Source organism: Barbus barbus (genome assembly GCF_936440315.1).
Source record: "Barbus barbus genome assembly, chromosome: 21".
NCBI lineage: Eukaryota > Metazoa > Chordata > Actinopteri > Cypriniformes > Cyprinidae > Barbus > Barbus barbus.
This window is the reverse complement of record NC_136749.1, coordinates 30,598,489-30,624,946: the sequence shown is the minus strand read 5'-3', so window position 1 is coordinate 30,624,946 and position 26,458 is coordinate 30,598,489. Positions and strand designations below refer to the sequence as shown.

At 36.7% G+C, this 26,458-nt stretch overlaps 2 protein-coding genes across 8 annotated transcripts in view; one reads left to right on the top strand and one right to left on the bottom strand.

Annotated features, from left to right (window-relative positions):
* On the bottom strand, positions 1 to 23,127 carry LOC306887718 (tetratricopeptide repeat protein 24-like). Of its 7 annotated transcripts, none has more exons than XM_079445697.1 (14): positions 22,947 to 23,127; positions 21,225 to 21,481; positions 20,284 to 20,577; positions 15,572 to 15,773; positions 12,605 to 12,811; positions 11,109 to 11,237; positions 4,293 to 4,414; positions 3,399 to 3,476; positions 2,317 to 2,375; positions 2,141 to 2,208; positions 1,949 to 2,051; positions 878 to 957; positions 748 to 796; positions 1 to 629 (listed from the first exon to the last, which is right to left on the bottom strand). In XM_079445697.1, the coding sequence occupies exons 2-14, from the start codon at positions 21,435 to 21,437 to the stop codon at positions 521 to 523; spliced, it is 1,713 nt and encodes a 570-aa protein (XP_079301823.1). In that variant the 5' UTR covers positions 21,438 to 21,481; positions 22,947 to 23,127; the 3' UTR covers positions 1 to 520. The 7 variants fall into 7 exon arrangements, with proteins under 7 accessions (XP_079301823.1, XP_079301819.1, XP_079301822.1 ...); XM_079445693.1 differs by lacking the exon at positions 22,947 to 23,127 and adding an exon at positions 22,225 to 22,401 and having other exon boundaries at positions 2,317 to 2,444; XM_079445696.1 differs by lacking the exon at positions 22,947 to 23,127 and adding an exon at positions 22,225 to 22,401.
* A 433-nt stretch (positions 23,128 to 23,560) lies between these two features.
* LOC306887711 (ras GTPase-activating-like protein IQGAP3) overlaps positions 23,561 to 26,458 on the top strand; it is a 28,507-nt gene continuing 25,609 nt past the window's right edge. Inside the window, exons 1-4 of the mRNA XM_079445682.1 lie at positions 23,561 to 23,841; positions 24,417 to 24,504; positions 24,958 to 25,114; positions 26,329 to 26,406. Of these exons, the coding sequence (XP_079301808.1) occupies positions 23,811 to 23,841; positions 24,417 to 24,504; positions 24,958 to 25,114; positions 26,329 to 26,406 (354 nt within the window). The 5' untranslated portion in view covers positions 23,561 to 23,810. The remainder of the gene's footprint in view (positions 23,842 to 24,416; positions 24,505 to 24,957; positions 25,115 to 26,328; positions 26,407 to 26,458) is intronic.

Genomic DNA, 26,458 nt, shown 5'->3' with positions numbered 1-26,458 from the left:
CTCAGACTGACTGTATTTAAATTGGTAAAGAGTCTTTTTTGGACATGGAAAGCATTATGGAAAATCACTTTACTGACCGTTAAAGAGTTTTGATATAAAAGGTATTTTGATATTATCAGTGCAGTAGGTGCTTTAATATTGGATAAGGCAGGTGGATTCACTCAGGATGTTGAAATTAGTGAAAATGTATTGAGACTGAAATGAGACGATAATGAGAAGACATTTGACTTGCTGAAATCCAGAAATACTGCATGAAATAATACATGATTTATGATCACACAGTTGGCATCACGAGCTCAGGGCACCCTTTAAAATATCTCTTTTTAATAGAAAATATGTTCAGACACGTGATGTCCACTAATGCAGGTGCAGCTCCTCTGGAGAGTTCAGCTCCTGCTTTAGTTTTGTGTTCATCTTTAATCTTGAATCCTTGTGTTTGTGATCTGGAAGCGTCGCCATGGCAAACACAATTCCTAAAAAACTAGAAAACCTCATGTCTATGGAGATATTATCCTTTATGTCACATGACCGTGCAGAATCTGGACTTCAGTCTCCTCATCAGGGGCGTGGCCTCATGGCTGTCAGGCTGAGTGAGGGGCGGAGTCACTGTGCTCCTGACCAATGGGAGTCTGCTGAAACATTTACATTGTGAAATAATTCATTGTCTTTCATTACAAACATGATCAGCACAAGATTTATGCACTCTAATACATTCATTTACATAAATTACATGAGACGGATTCATACCCATTCATCTGTACCGGCCTCGGCTTCACAGATGCAGCAGACACATCACCTATGAAGGTAAAGTCAGATATCATTTGTTTGAAGACTTCTCTCTATATTCTCTGATATTTGTGAGTTTGTTCAGACTGACCGTGTGCTGGTGATCCTGAAGAGTCTGATGGGAGGATCTGCTGATTCACCTCTGCTTTATTATACGTGTTATTCAGATTCCTGACGATCACATTCAACAGTATGAAGACTCAGAGACATGTTTTCAAATAAAAGTTTTATAATGTAAAAGCTGCAATATATTAAATGACTATATGTAGCGCAATATATTCATTCTAATAAATCTAATATAAAATTTGATAAAAATGGCCATTCTGTTTTAAAATGCTATTTTTTTTTTTTTTAAGAGAAAGAAATCCAGGTTTGCTTGTTTGTAGGGTTGTGCAATTTGGCCTAAAAAATTGTGATTTTATATTTCTATGGCTGTTTAATAATATTAATAAGAAATAAATTATATTATTATGATTACTATTATTGCTGTATAAATAAGTTAAAAATTATACAAAAAGTACAATATTACTATAATAATGTTTAATTATTAAATAATATAATTTAAATGATTAACAATTATACAAAATGTACAATATTACTATAATAATATTTAATTATTTAAAAAATAGAAAAAATAAAAAGTATAAAAACAAAGAAAAATTAAAAAATGTACAGTACTAATTATAGTCTTAATTGTTTAATTGTCAAACATTAAACTGTCAAACTTACATTGAGTATAGTGAGTAGGACTTCACAATTTAGGGAAAACTAATTGTGTTTTTTTCTAATAAAAATTGCAATTGTGAATTAAACTTTTCCTGTGCTTGTCTGTAGGTCTTTTATTATGATTTGTTTTTTTTTTACAATACTAATATGCCTTAATTTCTTTAAATATTGAACCATCAAACTTTTATTTTGATTGTAAACCACCGTGCCTTAAAGCTTCTCTTTTGTTGGTGACAAGTAGAGGAAGATGGTTGGTTCATATTGCATTTTCAGATTATTTCAATACAAGTGAAAAGGAAAGTGTTTGTTGTTTTTAGAGGCTGTTCACTTTCATTCTTGGGAAAAGATCATTTTAAACATTAGGCATCTATGATATGTCCTCATTTTGATGACTGATTAAACACATGTATGTGTGTGTGTGTGTGTGTGTTTTGACCTGTTGGCCTCTGGGAGTGTGTTGTGATGGTCAGCTTGTTCTTGTTCCTGCCGCAGGTGTGTCTCTGATGAGGTGATGGTTTGGTTGTGCTGCATCCTGTCTGCTGAGAATGACAGGAGAATAACGGTAAATCTGTTCTTCTTTTGACAGTATAGTGTGTTTCTCAGCTGTGAATGTGTGTTCCGTTCTTACAGGGTGCGTTCTCTCTGTTCAGCATCTCTCTCCTCCTCTGCTGGACATCAGACCTCACAGCCGTCGTCCTGCAGACACATGAGAGAGAAGATGTCTCTCAACACCCTACAGCTTCATTCACTCAACAACACACTTGTGCACCATCTGATGACAAGGTGAGTGTTATGTAGTGTTACCACAGCTGTCGTCGGGTCTGATGTCTCTCTGGGATGGTTCGCTGTGATGCTGGTCCTCTCTGAGAGAGACAATGGATAACATCGTCTGTCGTCAGACTGTGATGAATGTCACAGAACAGCAAGTAGGGCTGCATGATTTCAGGAAAGAAGTCTGCAATTTTTCTGATGAAAATTGTGATTGCGATTTTAAAATTCAATTAAAATTTGGCCGTGACTCTTGGCAATATCAATAATATATCAATTATAAATAAATTCTGATATAAATTGCAATTGTGATTTAAAATGCAATTTAAAAAACCTCCAGATTTGCTGCAAAAAATTATGTGATTATATATCAGTGTAACCTTAATAATTATTATTATTACTTTTTATGATTGTTATTATTACTAATATATAAATGTGTATATACATTGCTAATACGCTCACTGAAAATAAACCTAACAGACCACTCAGATCATTAGGATCGAGTCAGTTAGAAACACCAAGGGTTCACACAAAACAAGGGGAGTCTGCGTTTAGCTATAATGCGGCCCGCAGTTGGAACCAGCTTCCAGAAGAGATCAGATGTGCTAAAACATTAGCCACATTTAAATCAAGACTCAAAACTCATCTGTTTATCATTTTCTATTCTTAACTGTTTTAAAATCATTTAAAATCTTGTTTTGTTTTCATTTTAAAAGTTTAAACAGAAGGTTAAAGTAAGTGCTGTGATGGTAAAGAGAATGTGAGCAGAGAGAGTGTGTTTTTGGTTAATCAGTTGAAAGTAGGACCTCTGAGTTCTGTTTGTTTGGTTTATGATGGTCAAAGCAAGTAGGGGGTGAAGTAGTGCAATAATTAGGTGTTTTGGAAGGTTTTTCACTTAGTGCGGAAGAGTTTGAATGTTTGTTTTACATTCCTTGTTTTTATTAACAAAAAATGTTTCTCAAGACAATCACCTATTGCACCTTTAATTAAATCACAGCCTTTGTGATTTAATAATTTCATTAATCCATATTCAATTTGGTTTTATTCCAATTTATTGTGCGGCACTAGTAGTGAGATATTGAGAGAATGTTTCATGTTTAATATTCATACAGACTGACCTGCTGTAGGAGCAGCTTCTGCTGTAAGGCTTCACTCAGTTCACTGACCAGACGCTCCTGCACTGAACCAGACACATCCTGCAGAGCAAACACACAACTGATCATTATATTCAAACACTACACATCTTTAGCATGTGTACTGTATTTTCCAGAAAATAATTCACACTGGGTAAAAATTGCATTAAGAGAAAAAACACCTTCAGAAATAATGTAAAATACCTGTACGTAAAACAATGTACAATCATAAACACTATAAAGATGTATTTAAGTTACCCTCACTCTACAATAAATCCTTTACATTAATTGTATTCAGAAAAGAGCAGGAATAGAAAATATACGTATAAACCAAACATAAGTTACAGTAGCATTCATTATAAAAAACATTTATTAAAAATGGCCAGACTGAACAAAGCACTGTGTGGGAAATGAACTTTACAAATAAATTTGTGCTCATGTTCCTCTCGCATTCAGCGTTATTTTAGTATCACTTAAATACTATTATAGTTTTTCTTAATTTTTTTAATTACATTTAATTTTTTATATTTTCTGCTTTCATGTTCATTTTTGTAAAATTTATAGTAATTTTGCTGTGCGTCTTTGTCAGTTTTATTAGTTTAGTCTCTTTTTATTCGTTTTCAATGCAGTTTCAGTTTTAGTTATTTTAGTACATGGTGCCTTGGAAAATAGTTGAAATAAATACCTTTTTAAATATTTTATTTTACTTCAGTTAACATCGTTGAACTATAATATCCAGCACCAATACAGATGTGTGGCTTTGAGTGGGTTTTGTGTGCTTGATGTTAACTGCATTGTAAGTTGCTTTAAAAAATATAGGTTTCAGATGATAAAACTTGACTTGTATTCTAGAAAATGGTAATCATGCTGCGATCTCACCTGACATTTGCACAGCAGTTGAAGGGCATCTTTATAGTACATGGCGGCTTTACCCGGGTCTCTCATCTGTAGTTTGATCCCACCGAGACCCTCACAGGCCTGCCACTGACCAGACGGGTCGTCTGTGATAAGAGAGACAGACAGCCATGTAACAGAGAGACAGGAAGTATATGTACGTGTTTTCTGGCATTCCCTCCTGTCACAAGTAGGGAATACCAGAAGGCGTGGCCTAATGATTATAGAGTCAGACTTGTAACCCAATTATACACTATATTGCCAAAAGTATTGGCACCCCCTTCTAATGAACATGTTTGACTACTTTAGTAATTTCTATGAGTACAAATCTTAATGTTTAAGCATATAATGATATTCTACGGAATTGTGTGCTTCTAATTTTATAGCAACAGTTTGGACAGAACCCTTTTCTATTCTAACATGACAGTGCATCTGTGTATAACACACGGTTCAAAAAGACATGATTGATTGAGTCAGTGTGGAAGAACTTGACTGGTCTGCAGAAAGACAAGTCCTGATCCCAGCTGAACACCTCAGAGAGAGAGAAAGCTCCCACCGTGATGCGCTTTCAACAGCACGCTGAAACACGGGCAAGGACAGGGTTTACTATAGATTTCACAGAAGAACATTGCCCAAAGCATCAAACTGCCTCCGCTGGCTTGCGTTTTTTCCATAGTGCATCCTGGTGCCATGTGTTCCCCAGATAAATGCATCCATGTGATGTAAAAGAAAATGTCGTTCATCAGACCAGGCCACCTTCTTCCATTGCTCCGTGGTCCAGTTCTCACGTGCCCACTGTTGGTGCTTTCGTTGGTGGACAGGGGTCAGCATAGGCACCCTGACTGGTCTGTGGGTATGCAGCCCCATATGCAACAAACTGTGATGCACTGTATATTCTGACACCTTTCCATCAGAACCAGCATTAACTTCTTGAGCAATCTGAGCTACAGTAGATCGTCTGTTGGATCGGACCACAAGGGCCAGCCTTTGCTCCCCACATGCATCAGTGAGCCCATGACCCTGTCACCAGTTCACCACTGTTTCTTCCTTGGACTATTTTTGATAGATACTGACCACTGGAGACTGGGATCACCCCACAAGACCTGAAGTTTTGGAGATGCTCTGACCCAGTCATCTAGCCATCACAATTTGGCCCTTGTCAAACTCACTCAAATCCTTAGGCTTGCCCATTTTTTCTGCTTCTAACACATCAAATTTGAGGAAAAATTGTTCACTTTCTGCCTTGTATATCCCATCCACTAACAGGTGTCGCAATGAATATGGTGTAATATCTCATTTGTATTCCCTACCACTAGATGGCAGACATGTAGTACTTCGATTCTAGACCAAAATTACGTCCTGTTCCTATTCAAAGTGTTCAAGGAAATAGCAGAGCAAGTGAACTATCGTGTCATTGATGCGGAAGCAGTTCAGTTCATAGCGTGTAAATTGTGAGAAAATCGCCGAATGGGTAATAAAAAGTTGTACCGTGAGGATGTTGCAAATGCTATTCTCCGATTCTCCTGGTACATCTTTGCAGCGCAATGGAGCCGCAGTGCAAGGCGAGTGTTCACGAAGCACAAACAAGTGATCATTTCTTTGCCCAACAGGGATGGGGGTGGCCGGGGTGAACGTGGTCATAGTGTCCATAGGAGAGCTGTTGCTCTCTGAGCACCCCTGGCTCTGTGGTGCTGATGATCGGCCAGATTGCGTTTTTGTTCTGATCGTGAGAGCTCTTAGGGCAGTCAGTGCGGGGTAGGTCTGTGTGCTGTGACATGCAATGAGGTACCATACTCTCAAGAACTATAAACTGTGTCACTTAAATACCTGAATGGGCAGATAGCTAGTCAACTGATCAAAAATAGGCACATGTATTTTACTACGGCACAGTAATATAGTAATCATTTACTACTTTCTCCTGTTTTACTGTTGATTTCCTCTTTTCCTGATCATTTTGAATGAGGATAAAAAAACAAACAAACATGCAAATACGTTCAATCATCCATTCAATATCTATTATTTCCTGAATATTACTGATGAACTGATCAAAAAGTAGGCTACTCTTCACATGCGTTTTACTACGATATAGTAAATAAAGTAATAATTGAGTACTTTCTCCTGTTTTATTGTTGGTTTCCTCTTTTCTGATCATTTGAAATGAGGATAAAAAGACAAAAAAAAAAAACATGCAAACAAGTTCAAACATAAATTCAATATCTACTATTTCCTGAATATTATGAAATTCAAGATGGCCGCCCCATGGTGACGTCATAATATACAAATTAGATTCATATATTTACACCCCACATAAACTTTCGGTCATGCTCAACATTTTTCTAATTTACAGTAGATCTCTATCTTTACCCCCTTTCAAGCCACAAGCTTTTGAAATCTTGATGTCAAAATCCAGCATTTTTTTCCAAAAATCCATGGCGCCTAAAGGGTTAAATCAGTGAACTTGATAGTACTGATTCTGAGTAACATTTATCAAAATTGGATCAGGTTATCCTCAAACCTGATCAAATTTGACCATGAACGGCTTTTCACAAAAATTGTGGCAAAACAGCTTGTCTTAAACTATTTTGCACTTGAAATGGCTGCAATTATTGTTTCTAGGAGAGGCACCGCAGAGAACAGAGAGTACGTGGTAGAAGGAAGAGGATTTTTTTCCACACATTAATTTATTTTGAATGCCAGAAGAACACAGTTTGCATATCATATCATTTGCTAAGCCATGTTATTTTTAATTTGCTTCAGGAAATAAAAGATGACTTGGAACCCTCAACTAGGAGACACGCAATACCAGGTCTATCAAAACTTCTAGCGAACCAAAATGTTTTAGCCTCTGGTTCTTTTCAACGTACCGTGGCTTATTTATTTCTTTATTTGCGACTACGCTAATTTGCACAGCATTTGGTATATTGTGTTGGCTTATTTTGTTTACTGTGTTGAGAGTTGCTGAAATCGCGTTTGGTCTCGTACTGTATCACGTATCTTGTCAGTGTGTGCACTTGCTTGGCCATTTTTAGTTGATAAACAGGAAAGTGGGTCCAGCTGAATTGAAATGGTGACTTGTTGGATTGGTATGAAAAAGGTTATTATACCGCGGCAGCGGTCGCGGCAGTCGTTGTGTGAAGCCCTCTTAGTGTGAAGACCATCAACTCTACCGTGCGACTCCATCGGGCAGGGACACCGGCAAGGGATAGAAGTATCGCTTTTTATTTTATTTTTTTCATTTATAAGTTTATTATTGAAATGTTGTTATATGCATTTGTCAATTTTATTTAATTTCTTTATTTTCTTAAATATGTGGGTATATAGTGTGTGTGTGTGTGTGTCAGTGGTTTAGTACTGGTGTGTGTGTGTGTGTGTGTCAGTGGTTTAGTACTGGCAAGAGTGTGCGTTTATGTCAGTGTTTGTTTGTGTGTGTTTGAGGGGCTGTGTACACGACATTTTCAGCCAAAAATGGGAAACTTTTTGTGCATTTTTACTGTTTGTTTACATGACAATGGCGTTTTGGGGACTGAAAACGCATATTTTTGAAAACGGGTTTCAAAGTGCAAGTTTTTGAAAACGGCACCAATATTGTTTCCATGTAAACACCCAATACAGGAATCTTTGAAAACGGTGACGTCATGCACGTACGTAGTACATGTTAGGTATGTAGACATGCAGTACGTGTCGATTTAAAAGGCAAGCGCAAACAAATATACACAACAATGGCGGAGTACATTGTATTGTTGTTGCTGCTCAAGAGTTTTCTATCGCTTCTTCAGCAAAGTGTGAATTTACTTCACCAATATTACAACCAACAACAGAGACACATCATATACATCATATAATCATCACTTCCCTACAGGTACTGTTTACTAACAAGGTGGTAGCGCCAACTATTGGCCTGGCATACGTAATACAGCGTTTTTGGCCGTTTTTGCGGATATGTGTAAATGCAAATGATTTCGAAAAAGTTGTTGTGTATACGTGAAAGTTTTTAAAAACGCAAGGGAAAAACCTTTTCATTTTTGACTACATCGCAGGGCCTGGGTTTCGGTTTTTAAACTGGGGGGGAACTCCCCCCTTACATGGGTCACATGGGGGGGGGGATTTAAAGATTATTGGGGGGGGGGGATAAATTGACACATCGGGCTAAATTAATCATCTTCATTTATTTATGTCTACAGTTTTTAATGTATCTTAGTTTTCAAAGAATTATAACAAAATTTGCCATGCTCTCTTTCAAATTGACATTAAGAACTGTATTAAAACTATATATTAAGAATCACTGTATTCCAGTTTCAGTTCAATTTCTTTGTTTTTAAAAAAAACTTTATACAAAATACACCATGCTCTCCTTCAAACTGACATTAAGAACTATATATTAAGGTCTCTCAATTTCAGTGTATTTCATGGGTTTCAGATCAGTTCAGTTCTTTGCTTTTTCAAAACTTCATACAAAATACGTCATGCTCTCCTTCAAATTAACGTTAAGAACTCTCTTTAAACTATTTATTAATGTATCTCAGTTTCACTGTCTTTCATGTTTCAGTTCAATTTTAGTCACTTTTTTCCATTGCTTGTGACTTTGTGACTTCTTTCCTCTGTCTCCTCCTCTTCATCTCTTTCCATTTGATGATGGCTCTGTTGAAGTCGAACTGTTCATGAGAAGGTCCAAGCTCTGAAATGACCATAAGATTTGTGAGACTTGTATTGTTCACTGAATTTCTGAATTTAGTTTTGATCCTGTTTTGTGTGCTGAATCCACGTTCACATGACACACTTGCAACTGGTATGACCATGGCTGTCTGAATGAGCTTCTCCATTTCAGTGAAAACATGACTATGTTCACTTAACACAGTCTCTGCAAACTGCTGAAAGGACAGTGAAGTATATGAATCACAGGAGACCATGACTTGCTTCAGCATTGTGAACTCCTGGTGAGCTTCTGGCACTTTCACATTCGATGAAAAGTGTTTCAGCAGGTTGTCTAATTTTAATTGTAGTCCTCTCTGAGTTTTTGAACAACTCCTTTACGGCATCCTGTCATAACAGCAGCACCATCTGTACAGACTGCTACAAGTTTTCTTCCATCTAAATTCTTCTCTGTTAGCAGTTGCTTCACATCCTCAACAATGGTGTCTGCTTTTCCATCCATAATTTCAGAGTTTCTAAACAACTTTGTTTGAATTTTGTTGTTTTCGATGTACCTTATATATGTAATCAGTCGTTTGCTGTTGCTTATGTCAGTGGACTCATCCAGAATGAAACTTTTTAGGGCACTTTTGTCAATGTCATCACAAAGTGTACTTGCAATAGCCTGATGCATTTCTGACAATGCTTTGTCATTAAGATAGCTTCCATAGCTTGAGTCTATCTTCAGATGTTTGAAAGAAGGACACTCCATCTCCTTCATAAATTTCACAAGGTTATGAAATTTTGAATTGGCCAGTTCATTTTCTGCAAGAAAGTAAGCAGTTTTAAGCAATCCCTTTAACTCCTCTTCTCCCTGCAGATGTGCAGTTTGGATAGCATTAGCCATAGCATTTTTGGATGTTTCTGCTTCTTTCTTTTGTTTTAAAGCTGCTGAATGGCCCGTTCCATTGGCATGTCTAATTAATGTAGATGTTTTGTAGCATTGGCTGGTAAATTGTGTACTGCTGTACATCTTACAATCTGAGCAGCTCATTATTCCATCATTTATTTCTAGCCAAGGGTAAATTTTTAGCCAGTTCGTTTGAAATTTATCCTTTCACTGCTTCACCTCATTTTTCTGTGGAGCTTCAGTTTGGCTGCTTGTCAGCTTTTCGGGGTCAGACACTTTTTTTTCTTTGGATCGTGATCTGGATCATCAGAACTTGTCTTTCGCTTCAGCCATCGGTCCATATTTAAACAACGCTCACCGAACCATTTAATTCATTGTATGCGTGTGTGTGTGTTGTACCGATGCGTGGGAAATAGGCCTATGCTGCGCATAACAGTACAAAACAAACAGAAACGCGCAGTCACGTGTTCAAACAATCAAAGAAGTTCACTTGATCTGAATTAATTTGGAATTTTTTGGATAACAAATTTAATGTTGCTTAACACTTCATATTTTGAGTTGCTTTCATTTTTGTGCCTTCTGAATAAAAAGAGAAATGTCTCCGCTTTCTATAATAGCCAAATAATTTTTTCCCCCTAACGTTTAATTGTGAAATAATCTAATCAGAGTGTTATTTTTGTTTTTATTTAAGAAAAAAAGCTCTCCAAAGATTAAAAACTTTCAGAGAATGATCTTTATTCCGACATAAATTAAAACAAGGACAAATATCATGCATACCAAGCTGTTGGCGTCTTCTCGCCATTGCAACATGTGTCGTTACGTGAGAGATGATGACGATCAGTGAACAGGAGTCTATTTTCTTATGTTCATTCATGTTAACTTTTGATAAAATGCGCATTTTAAGATAAGGAGATGATGATTTACTCGCGCTTCGCTGCTGCTGTGTTGAGTCGGCGGGCGCGCTCTATCCACTCACACACTATAAAGAGCAAAACAGCATTTGATGTTTGAATTTCAGGATTAATATAATATAATTTGGAAGCCGATAACATCTTCACAAGCAACTCATTATGACTCAGAATATTAGAGCGCGTTACACAGCCTTGTGTGAATCAGTGCGACGCGGGCCACGGAGAACACGCCGATGCTCTGCTACAGGACTCAACGACAGAGAAGGCCGGTGCATCGCTGTTTTTAAAAAAAGACAGGCTGTTTGAACCAGTGATTTATTTTTTTTCGTGTGTGTGTCAGTGGTTCAGTACCGGTGTCTCTGAAGGCCTGTTGTGCGTGCAGGTAACTCTCCCATGCCTCCTCCAGCTCTCCGAGCTCCACCAGAGCAAATCCCAGATTACTGAAGCAGCGACCCTGAGCTCCGCGACTGCCCAGAGAGCCTGCGGGACACACAACACATCACTCACTCACAGGATATTACAGTAATCATGATGACACATGCGCCAAACATAACAGCAGCAGATCAACAGACATTATTACACTACCTTGAAGAATTAGCAGAATGTGATTTTATAAGACATCATTGACTACAAAATATATTTAATTATAACGCCCTGCTTTAAAGGGGTCATCAGATGCCAAATTAACTTTTGTTGTTGTTTGAACATAAATGAGTGTTAGAAGTGTGTGTACCCATCCATCCTACAATGATAAAAATCCACCCAGTGTTTTTTCCCCCTATTTTAAAATCCCCTTTCTTAAATCAGGCTGTTCTGAGGTTCCTGTAAAAATGACGTCGTTCTGTACAGGCCCCCCCACGAGAGTTGATTGACAAGAACGTCTTACCTTAGACCCGCCCTGAGTGAGCTGTGAACAGTGCGTCTGCGATTGTGTCGACTCTGGTGCAGCAGAAGACAAGAATGTCTCTGATTAAGCGATTGAAGTGTTTAGTTGTTGGCTCTAATAATGAACATAGCAGTCGTCATTTACTCCCGACATCTGAGCCGCTGAAGACGCAGAGGATTAATGTCACTTTCATTTCTGAAAGGAATGCGCCGATCCCCGATCTACATAAATGCATCTATGTTCGCGCGAATCATTTGTGATCCAGCTTCATCTACAGAAGAAGTGAGTATAAGGGTTTTTATGAATCTTTGCAAAATCGCCATTCCTAATATGCACTAGTTAGCAAGTTTTGCGGCTCGTCACCCCACGGAAGAGAGGGGCGGGGTCAGCAGAGCTCATTAGCATTTAAAACAACATGGACTAGAACAGCGTGCTGAAAACAGAGCTGATATTGACAGGGTAAAAAGGGTGTTTTTTACACTACATTGAGAAATTTTAACCAAAGTATGCTATAGACTTTTCATTAAGACCCTAAAGAATCATATCAACTTGTGTAAAATGTGCATCTGATGACCCCTTTAAATTATCATTTTATTCAGAAATGTAAAAAATTGCACTTTGTATTGTGTTATTGCCTCCTTCAGATTAATCACTTTGTTGTATCTAGTAGCTGACCAGGTTTACATTTTGTTGCATATGTGACAGGGTTATTATAATTAACTAAAACAGAAATTAAAATTTAAACCATAAAAAAAAAGCTATTTTGAGCTATTTTGTAATTTACATTAGTAGTTCTGTGGTGACAGATGAATTTTCCATGTAAATTCTCAATTCCTATGAGCTCAACAAACTGCGTGCATATTAATTCTGGATGGAAAATGCATTGCTGCATTGGCCACCTACATGCACATAACTGATGTAAACTCTAGTGTTTTGTGTTTGAGGTGTGTGTGTGTCTCACCGTGAAGCGCTGCTGCCTCTCTGTGGAATCTCAGGGACTGCTGGTACTGACCCAAATTGTTATAGACGGCGCCCAGATTCTGCAGAACTACAGCCAGTCTGTGCGGTTTGGAGGAGACCAGAGGAAGGGCCTGCTCATAACACTCAGACGCCTCAGAGAACAGCCTCATCTGAGAGAAACTCAGAGCCACGTCACTCAGCAGCTTCCCTGAAACACAGGTGAGGACAGAAATGGTGTTTTTCATATGATAAATTCATAAAAGTATTTCATATGTTAAAGGCAGATGCACTGAACCAATTTTTTTTTTTTTTATGTATATTACCATTTGAAAGTATTTATGCATTTAGCAGACGCTTTTATCTGAAAGAATTTAAACTACATTGATTGCATACATTTTTATCAGTTCATGCATGTTCATTTGGCTGGGAATTGAACCCATGATCTTGGCGTTGCGGGCACTGTGCTTTAACTGTTTGAGCTTCAGGAAAACACACAAGTGCGTTTCCACACTTCTGTTTAAAGGTTCATGAAACCCCCTGTTTCATCACTGGTTAGTTCTCTCCAAATTTAAAAACAAATGCTAAAAAGGTGGGGTGGTGCGCTGCAAGCATGGGGGAAGAGGGGAGACCACACACACAGCTTCGGGTTCAGACACTCCCATCGAGTTAAAAACACAAATAAATGCACACCGCACAATTTTAGCCCGATTTTTCACTCGCCGTCAGGTTTCGACAAATGCCTGATATCGGAGGGAAATCGGTGCTCGTTCACGCGAGTGACAATCACACAGTGTGAATTATCAAAGACGCAATCTGAGAGAATCGCCGATGTGTCACAGACGCCCATGAAATATTTGGCATGCTAAATATCTGGACCTGTCAGCGATTAAAAATGAGTTCTGACTGAAAAAAATACATCGGCGATGACCTACAGCCAATTAGAGAGCAAGATACAGGGCAGCGGGAAGTTCAGTGAGGTTTTTTTTTTTTTTCAATAAAGCGATTAGTTATGAACAAACAACGTGCCTACATTTTTGCATTAGAATATTCAGAACAGGTAGGCTACATGAAGCTGAAGAAGTAGCTAGGTTTTTTTCCTGTAAATAATATTCTTCTATAAAGGACAAAATATTTATTTTTCATCACTTTGAGGGCTTTTATAGGCTTTAAGAAATAAACTCATTATAAAATGCACAAAATGTTGGTTTCACTTTCAAGTAGGCTACTTAGATTTGTGAATATAAAAATTTCCCAGCAGAAGTATGTTGTTAACAAGTCATCTTTGTTAATTATTGTGTGTTCGGGGAGGACTTAGACCATAATATCAGCGTGATCTTGCGTCATTATCTTATCGCTTCTCGTGTGCGTTTGGTTGTAGTTTGGAGACCAGACAGAGTTGTCGGCAATTCTTCCTCTTGTAAAGTCATGCAGTGTGTAACCTCCTGTCGCCGATCCATCATGCAATGTGAACACAGCAGCGACTGAATGCTACCCCAGATAGTTGTGCAGTGTGAAAACAGTGATCTGATGACTTTGAAAATCATGCGGTGTGAACTCGGCATAATGAATGACATTTACAATTATGCATTTAGCAAAGCGACTTACATTGCATTCAAGTTACAGTTTTTACATTTGATCAGCTCTTGCTTTCCCTGGGAATCGAACCCTTGACCTTGGCGTTGCTAGCGCCATGCTCTACTATTTGAGCTACAGGAAAGCACAGAATGAATGAATCGAATTAATCGCATTTGTGCCGAACGCTTATTACAAAGCAAAAACAAACACTCTCCTTCGATCCATGAATGTTTCTCTCAGTTAATGTGCGCGATGTCATCTCACAATCTGGAGTGTCTGTCATAGCAAATCAACACATGCTGTTGTGAATAATTAAGCGAAGCGACTTCTCATTGGATAAGAACATGCAGTCTCATGAATACTTTAATAGAGACCGACGCGTCATCGATGTAGATTTTAAACCCGGAAGATGAAAATAGCGCAAAAAAGCTTAAAATTAACCAGTTTTCTCCAACAATTCAAATTAACGGATGCTAACACTGTCTTCTATGATGGGCAACACAAACACCTCTGCTAAAATCTCACAAAAAGTAGTCTGGGGTTTCATGACCCTTTAAACTGTAAAAATGTCAAAAATACTTACAATTCTGTTTATAAAATGTACAGTTGCGTGTGTATTTGAACAGAATTACTTATGTAATGTATAAAGAGCATCAAAATGAATCATAATAGAAAGTTTTTACACACATCCCACAACTCATCAGTGTGTCAAAACTTTGCATGTATCATTATATTTATAATAATTAGTCATTTGTCTTATGTAATTCGTGATTTGATTTATATCATTTTTATAACGTTTTTATATTTTATTGTATTTTTTACGTATTATGCTTGCTGTTGTTTAATCTTACAATTGTGGAGTTTCATTCAATGTTTGTATTCACAAATAAGAGATAATATCCCAGAGGTTTTATAGGATGGGATATTCATGTGAAGCAATTTGTATAAAAAAACTGTGTTTGTGCTGATTAGCCTGAGCATTGAAAAATACTCAACTAAGATTATTCAATATCATATTTAATAAACTCTGCTCATTTTGATCATTACTTCGTCTCCTGCTTCTGTTCTTTCTTGGCTTTCTCACTCAAATTTTTTTGATAGATGACTGTTAATACAGTTTTGGGTATCAGACAAAATGCAGTAAAACACTGATTTGGGTACCAGACAAAACTGATATTTTCTGACAGGATCTGGCATCTGGAACTGGATCTAATATTCCTGATCTAACATTTTTTATATTGTCAGCAGGATGTTGAGACAATCTACCAAACTTGAATCAGCGTACGTTCATCACCCGTTTAGTGTTTAAGTTTTTAGTGAGTATTAATGATGCTGAACTCAATAAACATCACTAATCGATCATTCTGAACAGCAGTGATAGCGAGAGTGTTACCTAGCGTCTGCTGATCGCTTATATTCGCGCTCATCTCCAGGCTGTCGGTCAGCACGCTGATGATGTTATCGCTGGAGCTGTGGCCGCTCTGCAGCATGTGTTTCCCAGCATCCTTCAGCGTCAGCGCAGCTGCAGACGCGTTTCCCGCTAGTTTATAACTCTCAGCGGCTCGCTGGAAACTCGCTGCAGTCTCGTCCCACTCCTGAATCACACAGAAAACAAACGGCTCAAATACACCTGCAGCTCATGCATTTGGATTAAATAAACACAGAAATACAAGAGAAATCAGTTCAGACCAGTGGCCAGTCCGCATATAATGATGACATGCAGTTCAGTTTTCAAAGAGTTTTACATTTTAATCTCAAATTATTTAAGAAAAAAACTATGTTTAAAGAAACCAAAATCAGCTCCATACAAAAACTTAAATTATCTATGAATCAAAGTTTGAATGGAGTTTGTATGTGAAGCTGTTTGGAGTGAATAAAATGTACCGAATTAATTATAAGGACAGTTTTATTGCCCTTCCTTCAGTGTTTTAAAGGTTTAGAACAAATCTTATATTATGTTGTTATCAAGTTTGGAGATGCCAGAAATTCTGGTTCACCATTTTTTTCTTGATATTTGGTGACTTTTTCACAATTATGATCATGAACATGCAGCAAACAACATTTGTATGACGATTATGATGTTTGCGGGTCAATTTGACCTACATATTTCATGGATAAAGGCACACTGAATTTTTTTTATCTAGAAACAGTTTTCACTCAGAAATTGCTAGTGAATTTTTACAAATAACTGCAAAAAAATGGCAAGTAATACACTGAATTAAACGTAAAATTTTAGAAATGACTGAAATGATCTTTAATAATAATCTTTGTTTTATTTACATCTTTGAAAACTCATTTATTACAATGCAGCAGCACAGAACCAAAAAATATATTTATTTTATAATATTTTATGTCAGTTTATCAACTTTGAGGGTATTTACATTTGTTACATTTATAGTTAACTAAAACTAAATCTAAAACCATAACAAAAACAATACTTGAAATAAGATCAATGTTAACTGAAATAAAATATAAAAAATTTCATATGTATAGATTTTATTTATTTTACAAGGTGTCTTTTAGGTCATACAAGATTTACACAGGGACACTTATTAAAAGGTGAAGAACCACATCATGCCTTACTTGCCAAACTAAAATGACTGTGAACCATTTTTTTATTGGATTGTACTGTTTTTAATGTAAATAAACAAAGGTTTTATTCAGAGGTGTGTTTAACTGATTTATTTAAAAAAGTATCACCTGAATGTATTTTATAATTTTTGTCTAGTGTACGTCTGAAATGTCTTTTATAACTGCATCTTTCTGGGGGAAAACAAAATGCAGCGATTGATATATAGTTTATTTACAGTTATTTTCATAGCTTCAATGTACTGTCAAAAAACCTTCATTATAGGCCCTTTTCACAATGACGTCAGCTAACTTCCGCTTTTCTGCAAAGCAGTGGATCCGTACTTCCGTTATACCTTTACACCGGAGACTTCTCGGGAAAATGCGGGAACAACTTGAAATGTAAAGACGTATGCTAAGAGTTAAGACTAATAATGTTGATGTCGGGCTCTTTTGCGAACGTTATTCTACATCTTTGCTTTAGATGGTTGGAGGCTAACCTGCAGCAATGTTATAGATTTGAGTTCAGATTTGTATGATAACGTTTACGTCTCCACACAAAATATAGCCTACTTAAAATCTTTTCACTTATTAATTTATTTTATTTCAGTTGCTGTTAATATCGTAATAGTGAGTACACTGTAAATGTTCATGCAAGTGTTGTTATTCTGCAATAAAAAAAGACAAATGTCATAATTTCTTCTTTTTTTTACTATGGGAAAAATTGCATGGACACAAGTCATATTTTTTATAATAAATATTCTCATATTACAAGTTTCACATCCATAAATGCAAGTGGTCTGAAAAGAAACCCAGTATTATCCAGTTCAAGAATAAGAAACAGTGGACATAACATGGGCCTTTTTTCATAGATGTTTAGAAAATAGGAAGGAGGACGTCAAGTGATGTCATGTTTATTTCAAAATAAATTATTTTTGTTGAAGGGTATAACACCAGTGACACAACTCCATGGGACCACCGTTTTTATTATATATTTTATCATATTTATTCAGCATTTATATATATATTTGACCTCAAAATAAAGCACTTGCTGCTCATCATTGCTGTGGGGACAAGCAGTTTTGTGGTGCCTGGAATTCTTTATAATTAATTAAAAAACAAATATTGCCACATTGATGGCTCAATAAGGTGTAATTTTTCAAATAACATTGTTTCATTTTAAAATATAAAGAAATTTTTTATATATATATATTCAAGTGTAATATTTCTGTAAAGGCTAGGGACAGAAAAATGGACATTTCCATAGAATGACCCATTTATTTATTTATGAATTAAATTGTGTCATGTTTATCAAAATAAAGTGGAAAAATATAGACCCCATTTTTTAAATAGTACAGGCTTATGTTGAGTAATCTTCTACATACAGATGCTGTATTAAGCAGTACATAAATTATTGAATGTATAGTCTTTCTGTTACCACATGCAAATATCTAAAACGTATTTGACAAATATATCTAACAGCAATAAAGACAGCAAACACTGCGCAAGAGTCGCAGAAATCAGAAAGTACAACTTCTCCGTTCACAACTCCTCCCTCGACTTCAAGCGGCAAATCTCGCTGATAGGTATTCGGTAAGTTCATTTGAGATGCCAGACGCCTCGTCTTGAATGAGGACGAGAGTAGAAAGCTGCAGTCATCCTTTAATCGTATTTGTGGCAGATGTACAAGTGTCTGGTTGAACTCCATACTGGTAGCGATAGCGCTTTACTATGCGGGCGGAAGTAAAAATACCCTGCTTCGACTCAAAACGGAAGTTGCGTGACGTCATGTGAATAGGGCCTATTGTTTATTTAATTCTAACAAATAAGTTCTTATTAAAAACTAACCAAAATTACAAATATTTTGCTTATAATTTCTGCACAGGAGAGACTTTGTGTTGTTTCCAAACAAAAGGAAATATGTGACCCGTGCTGGCAAAATGAGTGTGAATGCGCACAGACTAATTTTGAGCTATACAGTCAAAAGAAGTGAAAAATGTCAGTTTTGGTCGAATTTGAAGCCCTCTTTTAGCGATCCCAGTGCTACAAATAGTAATTAAACATCTAAAATGATCTTTATTTGTATGTTTTCTGAGAGGAGTACCTTTTTCTCTGCATTTCACCACAAGTTGTAAGTCTATTGTTGCAAAGTGCAGCATTCCAGCTTTGTGAATATTCATATCGAATTCTCCATGACATGAGTCCAAACCAGTGAAATATGATTTTTAAACCCATGCTGATAAAACAAAATGATCGCACTGACTGACATTTGCAAAGCGTGTGCCTTTCCGTGAGCGCGTGATCTCCCTTATAAAGTACATTATAGCAAAATATGTCTTAGCGAGATTCACACAATCATAATCTGTTATGTCTTTCATAAACGTCTAGTTAATGGTTGGGGGGAAATCTGATGTGTAACATTATATTTGATCCATGCATTACAGTAGGTCTTAATATACGTAGATCTGTTCAATGTTAATCAAACATTAAAAGAAAAGACGGAATCGCTCGCTGCTCTTGATTAAACTGCTGTTTATTTGCATCTTTGTTCTTAATTTTAATAACAAAGATAAAATAAAAATAGCTATATTGTGATTAATAATATAGTCATTATTATTAAGAAAAGAATTGGAGGAAAATATGCAACGTTGCTTGGTGATTTTGCTTTGGAATCTTTAACTTGATTTTTTTCTCGAAATCAGATCTGCTGCCTCCATTGCCTTCAAACAGCTGTAGCTCAGTTCCAACAAGTCATATATCATTTGGAAGGTATTTTAATGGAAAATGTGAAAATATAAAGAACCTATTTTTTTAAATTTGTGCATTCAGACTCATTTTGCCAGCACGGGTTACATATATCGGTCTCGGTATCAGCCAAAATGAGTCGAAAAATATCGACATATCGGATATCGGCAAAAATCCAATATCGTGCATCCCTAAAACTTGTATAATTTATTCAGAGATCACCGTGAAAATAGCCTTGATGCTGGCATGGCGTTAAAAAGTGAGTAAATAAAGTTTCAGTTCTAGTTATTTTAGTACATCAATTTAAACTTGATGAAAATGAGAAATGTTGCCTTGGAAACTAGCTGAAATAAAACAAGTTAACATAATATTTTATCCAAAATAAATTTACACTGCACTGATTGCATACTGTACATTTGTATCTATTCATATGTTATTGTTAATTTCACTGGGAATCGAACCCATGATCTTGGCATTGTGAGCATATGCTTCTACTTGAGCTTTCAGCTTCAGGAAAGCACACAGAATGAGTCATTTTCCACACTTCTAATGTTTAAAATTTTAAAACGGTTTTGAAAATGCAATACTGTTTATATAATGTACAGTTTGTGGGGGAAAAAATGCTTTGCAAATACGGTTAGTTTAAAAAAATCATGTTCATGTTCGGTTTTTTTTGGCAATGCACGAGAATCATTTATGATAAAGGTTTACTGTTTTTGTTTTGACTTTTGGCAAATTGCATTAAATCCAATCAGGGTTCATGTGACATAGACCATAACAATCATGACACACCTTTCCCAGCAGATGGCAGTGTGCGAGTCTGACACAGGTGTCTCCCTCGGCTGCGGCGTCTCCCTGCGATCGGTACAGCTGCGCAGCCTGCAGATAGTGTCTCACCGCCTGCGTTCGGTCCCCCAGAGCCTTGTGGGCCGTGGCCAGGTTAAACTGCAGGTCTGCGATCCGCTCGCCTCTCTCGCCCGGCTGTGTGCGTGACAGGACATCCAGCCCCTTCTGAGGCTCGCCCGCCTCCACGTACGCCGCGCCCAAATTAAACGCACAGGTGCGCTGCAGCCTCTTCTCTCTGAGCTGAAGAAGAGAGCAAATCATGAGGCTTTACTCTGTGTTTCTGTGTCTGATATGACAGATGCAGCAAAAGCAGATGTTTTCAGTAACTAATGTCAATGTAGAAATACTTATTCACCGGTCATTGATTTATTTATTCTAAAACCCAAATTTTCTGATAATAAAGGGTTTACTAAAATAAAATGAGTAGAATTCGACTGGTCATTTAATGGCAGGCACCAGAAGAGCGAAAGCTGAATGACCCAAACCAGGAGTTTTTTAATCTTTTAGATGTCTACGATTCACAAATCTATCCATCTATGTGTGAGGGACCCCATCCTGTAATTTTTAAAAGCAATTTATTTAGTTTCTTGTAAAAAGACCCAATTTATACTGATACTATTTATACTATGATTTTAAAAAAAAAGTTTATTAAGTTTATTTTAAAGATTATATAAGTACATTTTACAAGGAACCATGAAATGGTTTCTCAACCCATGTTACTTCTAACCCTTTCATTATGAAATGAATGGATGGCGAAAAGCTGTACAAAAACAGTCTGCTATGCTGCTTGATGTTGCACACTGGTAATTCTCATCAAATTATTTTATTATCATAATCACACTATTTTCTTTTTTTTACTCTTCACATTCTCAGAGTGTGTCAGGTACCTTAGTGGCAGCCTTTAAAGCGCTCCTGAAGCTCTGCAGCGCTGCGTTATTGTCTCTGCTCTGCAGCGCTGCATGTCCAGCTGCGGTCAGTCTCTGGATCTCCAGCTGAGCATCTGTCTCCTCCACATCAGCTCTGTCCGTCCCGCTCCGCTCCGCTTTCTTCTTCTTCTTCTTCTCTCGAGCATCTCTGACTGGAGACCCATCAGAGGCCATGAACTCAGTGTAGATCACAGCTGAGAGGAGACATCATGCCCAACCTGAACACACACACACACACACACATGTTGGTTTGTATGCATGGACTCTCCATAGGCGTAATGGTTTTTCTACTGTACAAACTGTATTGTACTGTATTGGAAACTACTGGCAAATTTTAAATTTCATAAAAATATTTTATAATCCTTTTGGTTTACGAGGACACAAGAAGTGTCCCCATAAACAGCGTTGGGCAGTAATTATAATACAGTAATAATATAATTACACATAGTAATAATATTACTTTTTGCAGTAACTAGTAATGTAACTAATTACTAATAAGATTTTTTAGTAAAAATATTACAGTTACTATCCATAAAACAGCTCGTTACTGATTTGAAGTCCAACAATCCAATAATTAAATTACTAATTTATTCCTCAGATTTAATCAGATTAATACAACACTTTTACTTAAACGTTACTATTAATCGTGTTTGTAATAACTTCTGACAGCGATCCGAAGTCAACTTTGGTCAAATGATGAGGCAGAAATATATCGTTAGAAACATTTTAGAAGAATTTAATGAAGATAACGTGCGTGAAAGAAAGGAGACTCTTTTATATCTCGCATTTCTGACTATTTTCTCGCAACTGCTCGATTATATCGCAATCCTGAGGAAACAAAAGTCAGAATTGTGAGGTAAAAAGTCGTAATTAACGTTACTTTTATTTTTACATTCAGTGACGAAAACAGGCTTCCGTTCTTAACATTACCGCACATCGATATTTATAACCTTAACCTTACCTTAAACGACTGATATCTGTTCGAAACAAGGTGTTTTGAACTAAAGATGTTGATAATTTCGTAATAATCCAGATATTGTGTTAGTATAGATCGCTGTTCTGGTCATTTTTATGATAAACATTCGAGGGAGCCGTTAATCCTGACAGAACTTTAGGCGCGAGAAGTACATTGGCAACTGAAGACACTAATTAGCATATTAGTATTATTATTATTGTTATTATTACATAGTTCTAATGAAACACATGACAACACACGTTACATTTAAAGTAATTAATTCAGAATTTAAACTATAAAATTGTATTATTAAAAAAATAATATTTCCATAGATCTGACTGGGTGGGAAAGCTGTCAATCAGACACACCCGTAGCCCCGCCCCTCGCTTTATTATGAAATATTCCACGCGAATTCTTATTAAACTTGATGTAAAGTAAATTATATGACCCATAACTGACTTTCAAGAATCCAGGTTAATAAAATAAATGTTGAAACTGAAATACAGTTGATCGTCAGCAGCAGGACAGTAGCTTAATGGCAGAGACTTCACTAATGAATCATTCATTAAGTCTTCTAGAGTGTCACTAAAACACACAATTACCACAGCATCACACACACAATATACAGAATCTGCGCCATAACACTACAGTAAACCATATCATATACTTATATACTTAATAAAACTATAACAGACGTATAACACGCTTATAAACAGGAGTTCACCTACACGAATAAACAGAGTTTCCGCTGGGATCCCCGGATGATGATCATATAGTCGTCCTTTAGAATCATGTCGTAAATTCTGAGCTGATCGATGTATGAACAGGTGTCTCTCTCTGCGCACACCTGAGCAGGTGCTGATCACAATGTTTACATCCGTCTCTAGGGAAACGCCATCCGTGACCGGAAGACTGTAACCGGTATTTTCTTTGAGCGTCTACATTTTATTATCATTTACCTACCGACATTATTTATATATCATGATAAATTAAGTGGAAAAAATAACATCTTTGTATTTTATTAAATATATATATATATATATATATATATATATATATATATATATATATGTTTAATATTATTAAAAATGGTTTTACGTTCCAAAAGAATCTCCAGAACATTGTAGAAAACCTTAAAAGATGAGCAATACTCTTTAAACCTTCTTACAGTCTGGTTCACACGATTAACTATAGTTTACACGATGAATATTCTGTTATTCTCTGGTTTGTTTTGTGACAACACGTTTGAACTACATTACCCATAATGCGCAGCGGCTCTTCCTGCCGTCATCAGGTGGGTGGAGCCACGCCGCAGCCAATGAGAAGCGGGCGGGATATTCAAACCGTAAACAACTGACAGACGGGAGCGTTCGCGGTTTCAGGCGTCATTTATCATTAAATTATTAATAAGAACCGAATGAGAGTTGAATCCTAGTCATCGATATAGATGTATTAGATATTTATTGAGCACTACAGAGAGAGAGCGGCTTCAGACAGAATCGGTTTGAAGTAAATCACGTCGCTTGTCAGAGATCAGTGTTTGTATTGATCTAACGGTATCGAAATATTGATCAGATATCGACAACACAGAGATGGGGGACGGTGTTCAAGTCCGGTCTGGCTGTGAGTAACGTTACTGAAATAAAACACTTTCACCTGAAGTGTGTGTACACTAAGTTAACCATATTTTGGGGACAAATTTATACCCAAATGTGAGGTAAACCTGACAAAACCTTCCTTTGGGGAGGTCCTCATTTGTAAAACTGCTGTAAAAATAAAGTAAACAAAGTTGTTTTTTTTAAATGGTAAAAATGTAGAAAGTTTTCTGTCAGGGGTGTGGGTTGCATTAGCTTCTTTAGCATCTGTAACTAACGTTATCTGTTTATAAAAACAATAGAAGTCTATAATGTCCCCATTTAAATAAACGTGTGTGTTTACATGATAAATATGATTGAGCTTAAATATTGGTGCTAAATGTGCCTGAGGTTTTGTGTTGAATGTGATTGAGGTTTTGTGTTGAATGTGATTGAGGTTTTGTGTTGAGTGTGATTGAGGTTTTGTGTTGAATGTGATTGAGGTTTTGTGTTGAATGTGATTGAGGTTTTGTGTTGAGTGTGATTGAGGTTTTGTGTTGAGTGTGATTGAGGTTTTGTGTTGAGGTCAAATGTGTGTTTTGTTCACCGTTGATGTTGTTTCAGATGAGCGTCTGACCGCAGAGGAGATGGATGAACAGAGGATTCAGAATGTGGCTTATCAATACTTGTGCCGTCTGGAGGAGGCCAAGAGGTGCAAAACACACACCTTTACAGCATAACACACACAAACACAGGTTCTGCTTGAGGTGTGTGTCTGATGTGTTTTTGCTGTCTTATCCGTAAAGTGTTCTAACAATTAGATTTTGAGAATCAATACTCAATGAAAGATTATAAAAGGGCCTCGATGACGACCAAGCGATCTGAACACTGCTATAAGTTTAATTAATCAAAAAAACAAACCGATATTTATTTGCATTATTTTATTAGTGTGTTATTCCAGTGCTTTCCTTCAAATGACATCCACCTTGAAGACTGTATAAAGCAGAAGTTATAAATGAATGATATACACTGGGTGGAAAAAGGTTTAAAATATAAACGCTACAATATAAGAGCAGATATCCAAATCATCGTTGTCTTTGATCATGATTTGATTGGTGAGTTCTGTGTTAAGCTGAATCTGTGGAAACACCTGTGCTGTCTGCAGGTGGATGGAGGCGTGTCTGACGGAGGAGTTACCTGCTCCTATTGAGCTGGAGGAGGCGCTGAGGAACGGGGTTTATCTGGCTAAACTCGGCCACTGCTTCGCTCCTCGTGTGGTTCCGCTGAAGAAGATTTACGATCTGGACCAGGAGCGATACAAGGTCGGCGTTTCATGACTGTACACGTGCCTTTGGCATCAGCGGGTTATGCATCACTGCAAAAAAGGATTTTCTTCTTAAGGATTTTTATCCTGTTTTCCAGTACAAATATCTAAACATTCCTAATCCAATATTCAAGCAAAATGACATATATATACAGTCTTGTTTTCTGAAAAATTAAATGAGTTTATGCTTCAAATATTTGCTACGGGGGTCAGAAAAAACGTATTTTTCTGACCCCACCTGCAGAATTTTGTATTATTTAAAGCATAAACTCACTTCATTTTGATACATTTTTAAGACAGCAAGACTTGATATCTTATGTCATTTTGCTTTTGAAGTAGCTGTATTTGTTTTAAGAATGTTGAGGTATTTGGACTAGAGTAGTCAACAAAACACAAACACCAAGGAAAAAGTTATTTTCAGTGTTTAAAGGAATATTTCATTTACAAATGATAATTCTGCCATAATTTAGTCCAAACCTGTGTGAACACAAAATAAGATATTTTGAGGAATATTGATAACTAAGTAATGTCGGCTTCCATTGTATTTATTTATTTTTGTCCATACACTGCAAAAACTGATGTTTATCCTCAGGTGTGTTGTTTGTCTAGTTTCCCAGTACAAATATCTAAACATCCTTAAATCAAGACACATTTATTGGAGATGCAAAATGACATATGAAGTCTTATTTTGAGTCTTATTAAGTGTTTTTATTTTTTTATTTTGCTTAAAACCAAAACAAACATCTGCTTTTGGGGTCTGAAAAATAAACTTGGTTTCTCTTTGGATTAAGGGGATTTTTCTAACTCCCATCGACAGATATTTGTTCTTGTTTTATGCATTGACTCATTTTGATACATTTTTCAGAATACAAGACTTAATCTCTTAAATTTAGCTTCTTTTTTTTCAAATACAGTATCTTGATTTAAGGATGTTTAGATAGTTGTACTGGAAAATAAGAAAAGAATACTAAGGGCGATATACATTTGTTTCGGTTTATAATAGAAATCAGTGGGAACTGTAACGGTTCAAAACATTCATTCCTCATTCATTCATCTTTTATGTTCCAAAAAGTCTCACAGGTTTGGAGCGACATGAGGGCATAAATAATGACACAACCATCTTTGCAGGAATGACAGGGTAGTGATTGATTGCGTGCAGTTTTGTCTGTTGCTGTTGTTGATGTTAAACCTGATCTGATGTCTCCTCTTCAGGCCACCGGGCTTCAGTTCCGTCACACAGACAACATCAACCACTGGAGGAGCGCCATGATGGAAGTCGGCCTGCCAGCGGTAAACCACACTCTTCTGTCTGCTTTATATCCCATGATGCACTGCAGTCGCT

Coding starts and splice junctions, on each gene's coding strand:
- LOC306887718 (XM_079445693.1), bottom strand. CDS start 21,437: ATGGCCTCTGATGGGTCTCCAGTCAGAGATGCTCGAGAGAAGAAGAAG. Junction 4,415..11,108: donor ACAGGCCTTCAGAGACACCG/GTACTGAACCAC, acceptor CTCTTATCACAG/ACGACCCGTCTGGTCAGTGG. Junction 2,209..2,316: donor CAGACCCGACGACAGCTGTG/GTAACACTACAT, acceptor ATGTGTCTGCAG/GACGACGGCTGTGAGGTCTG.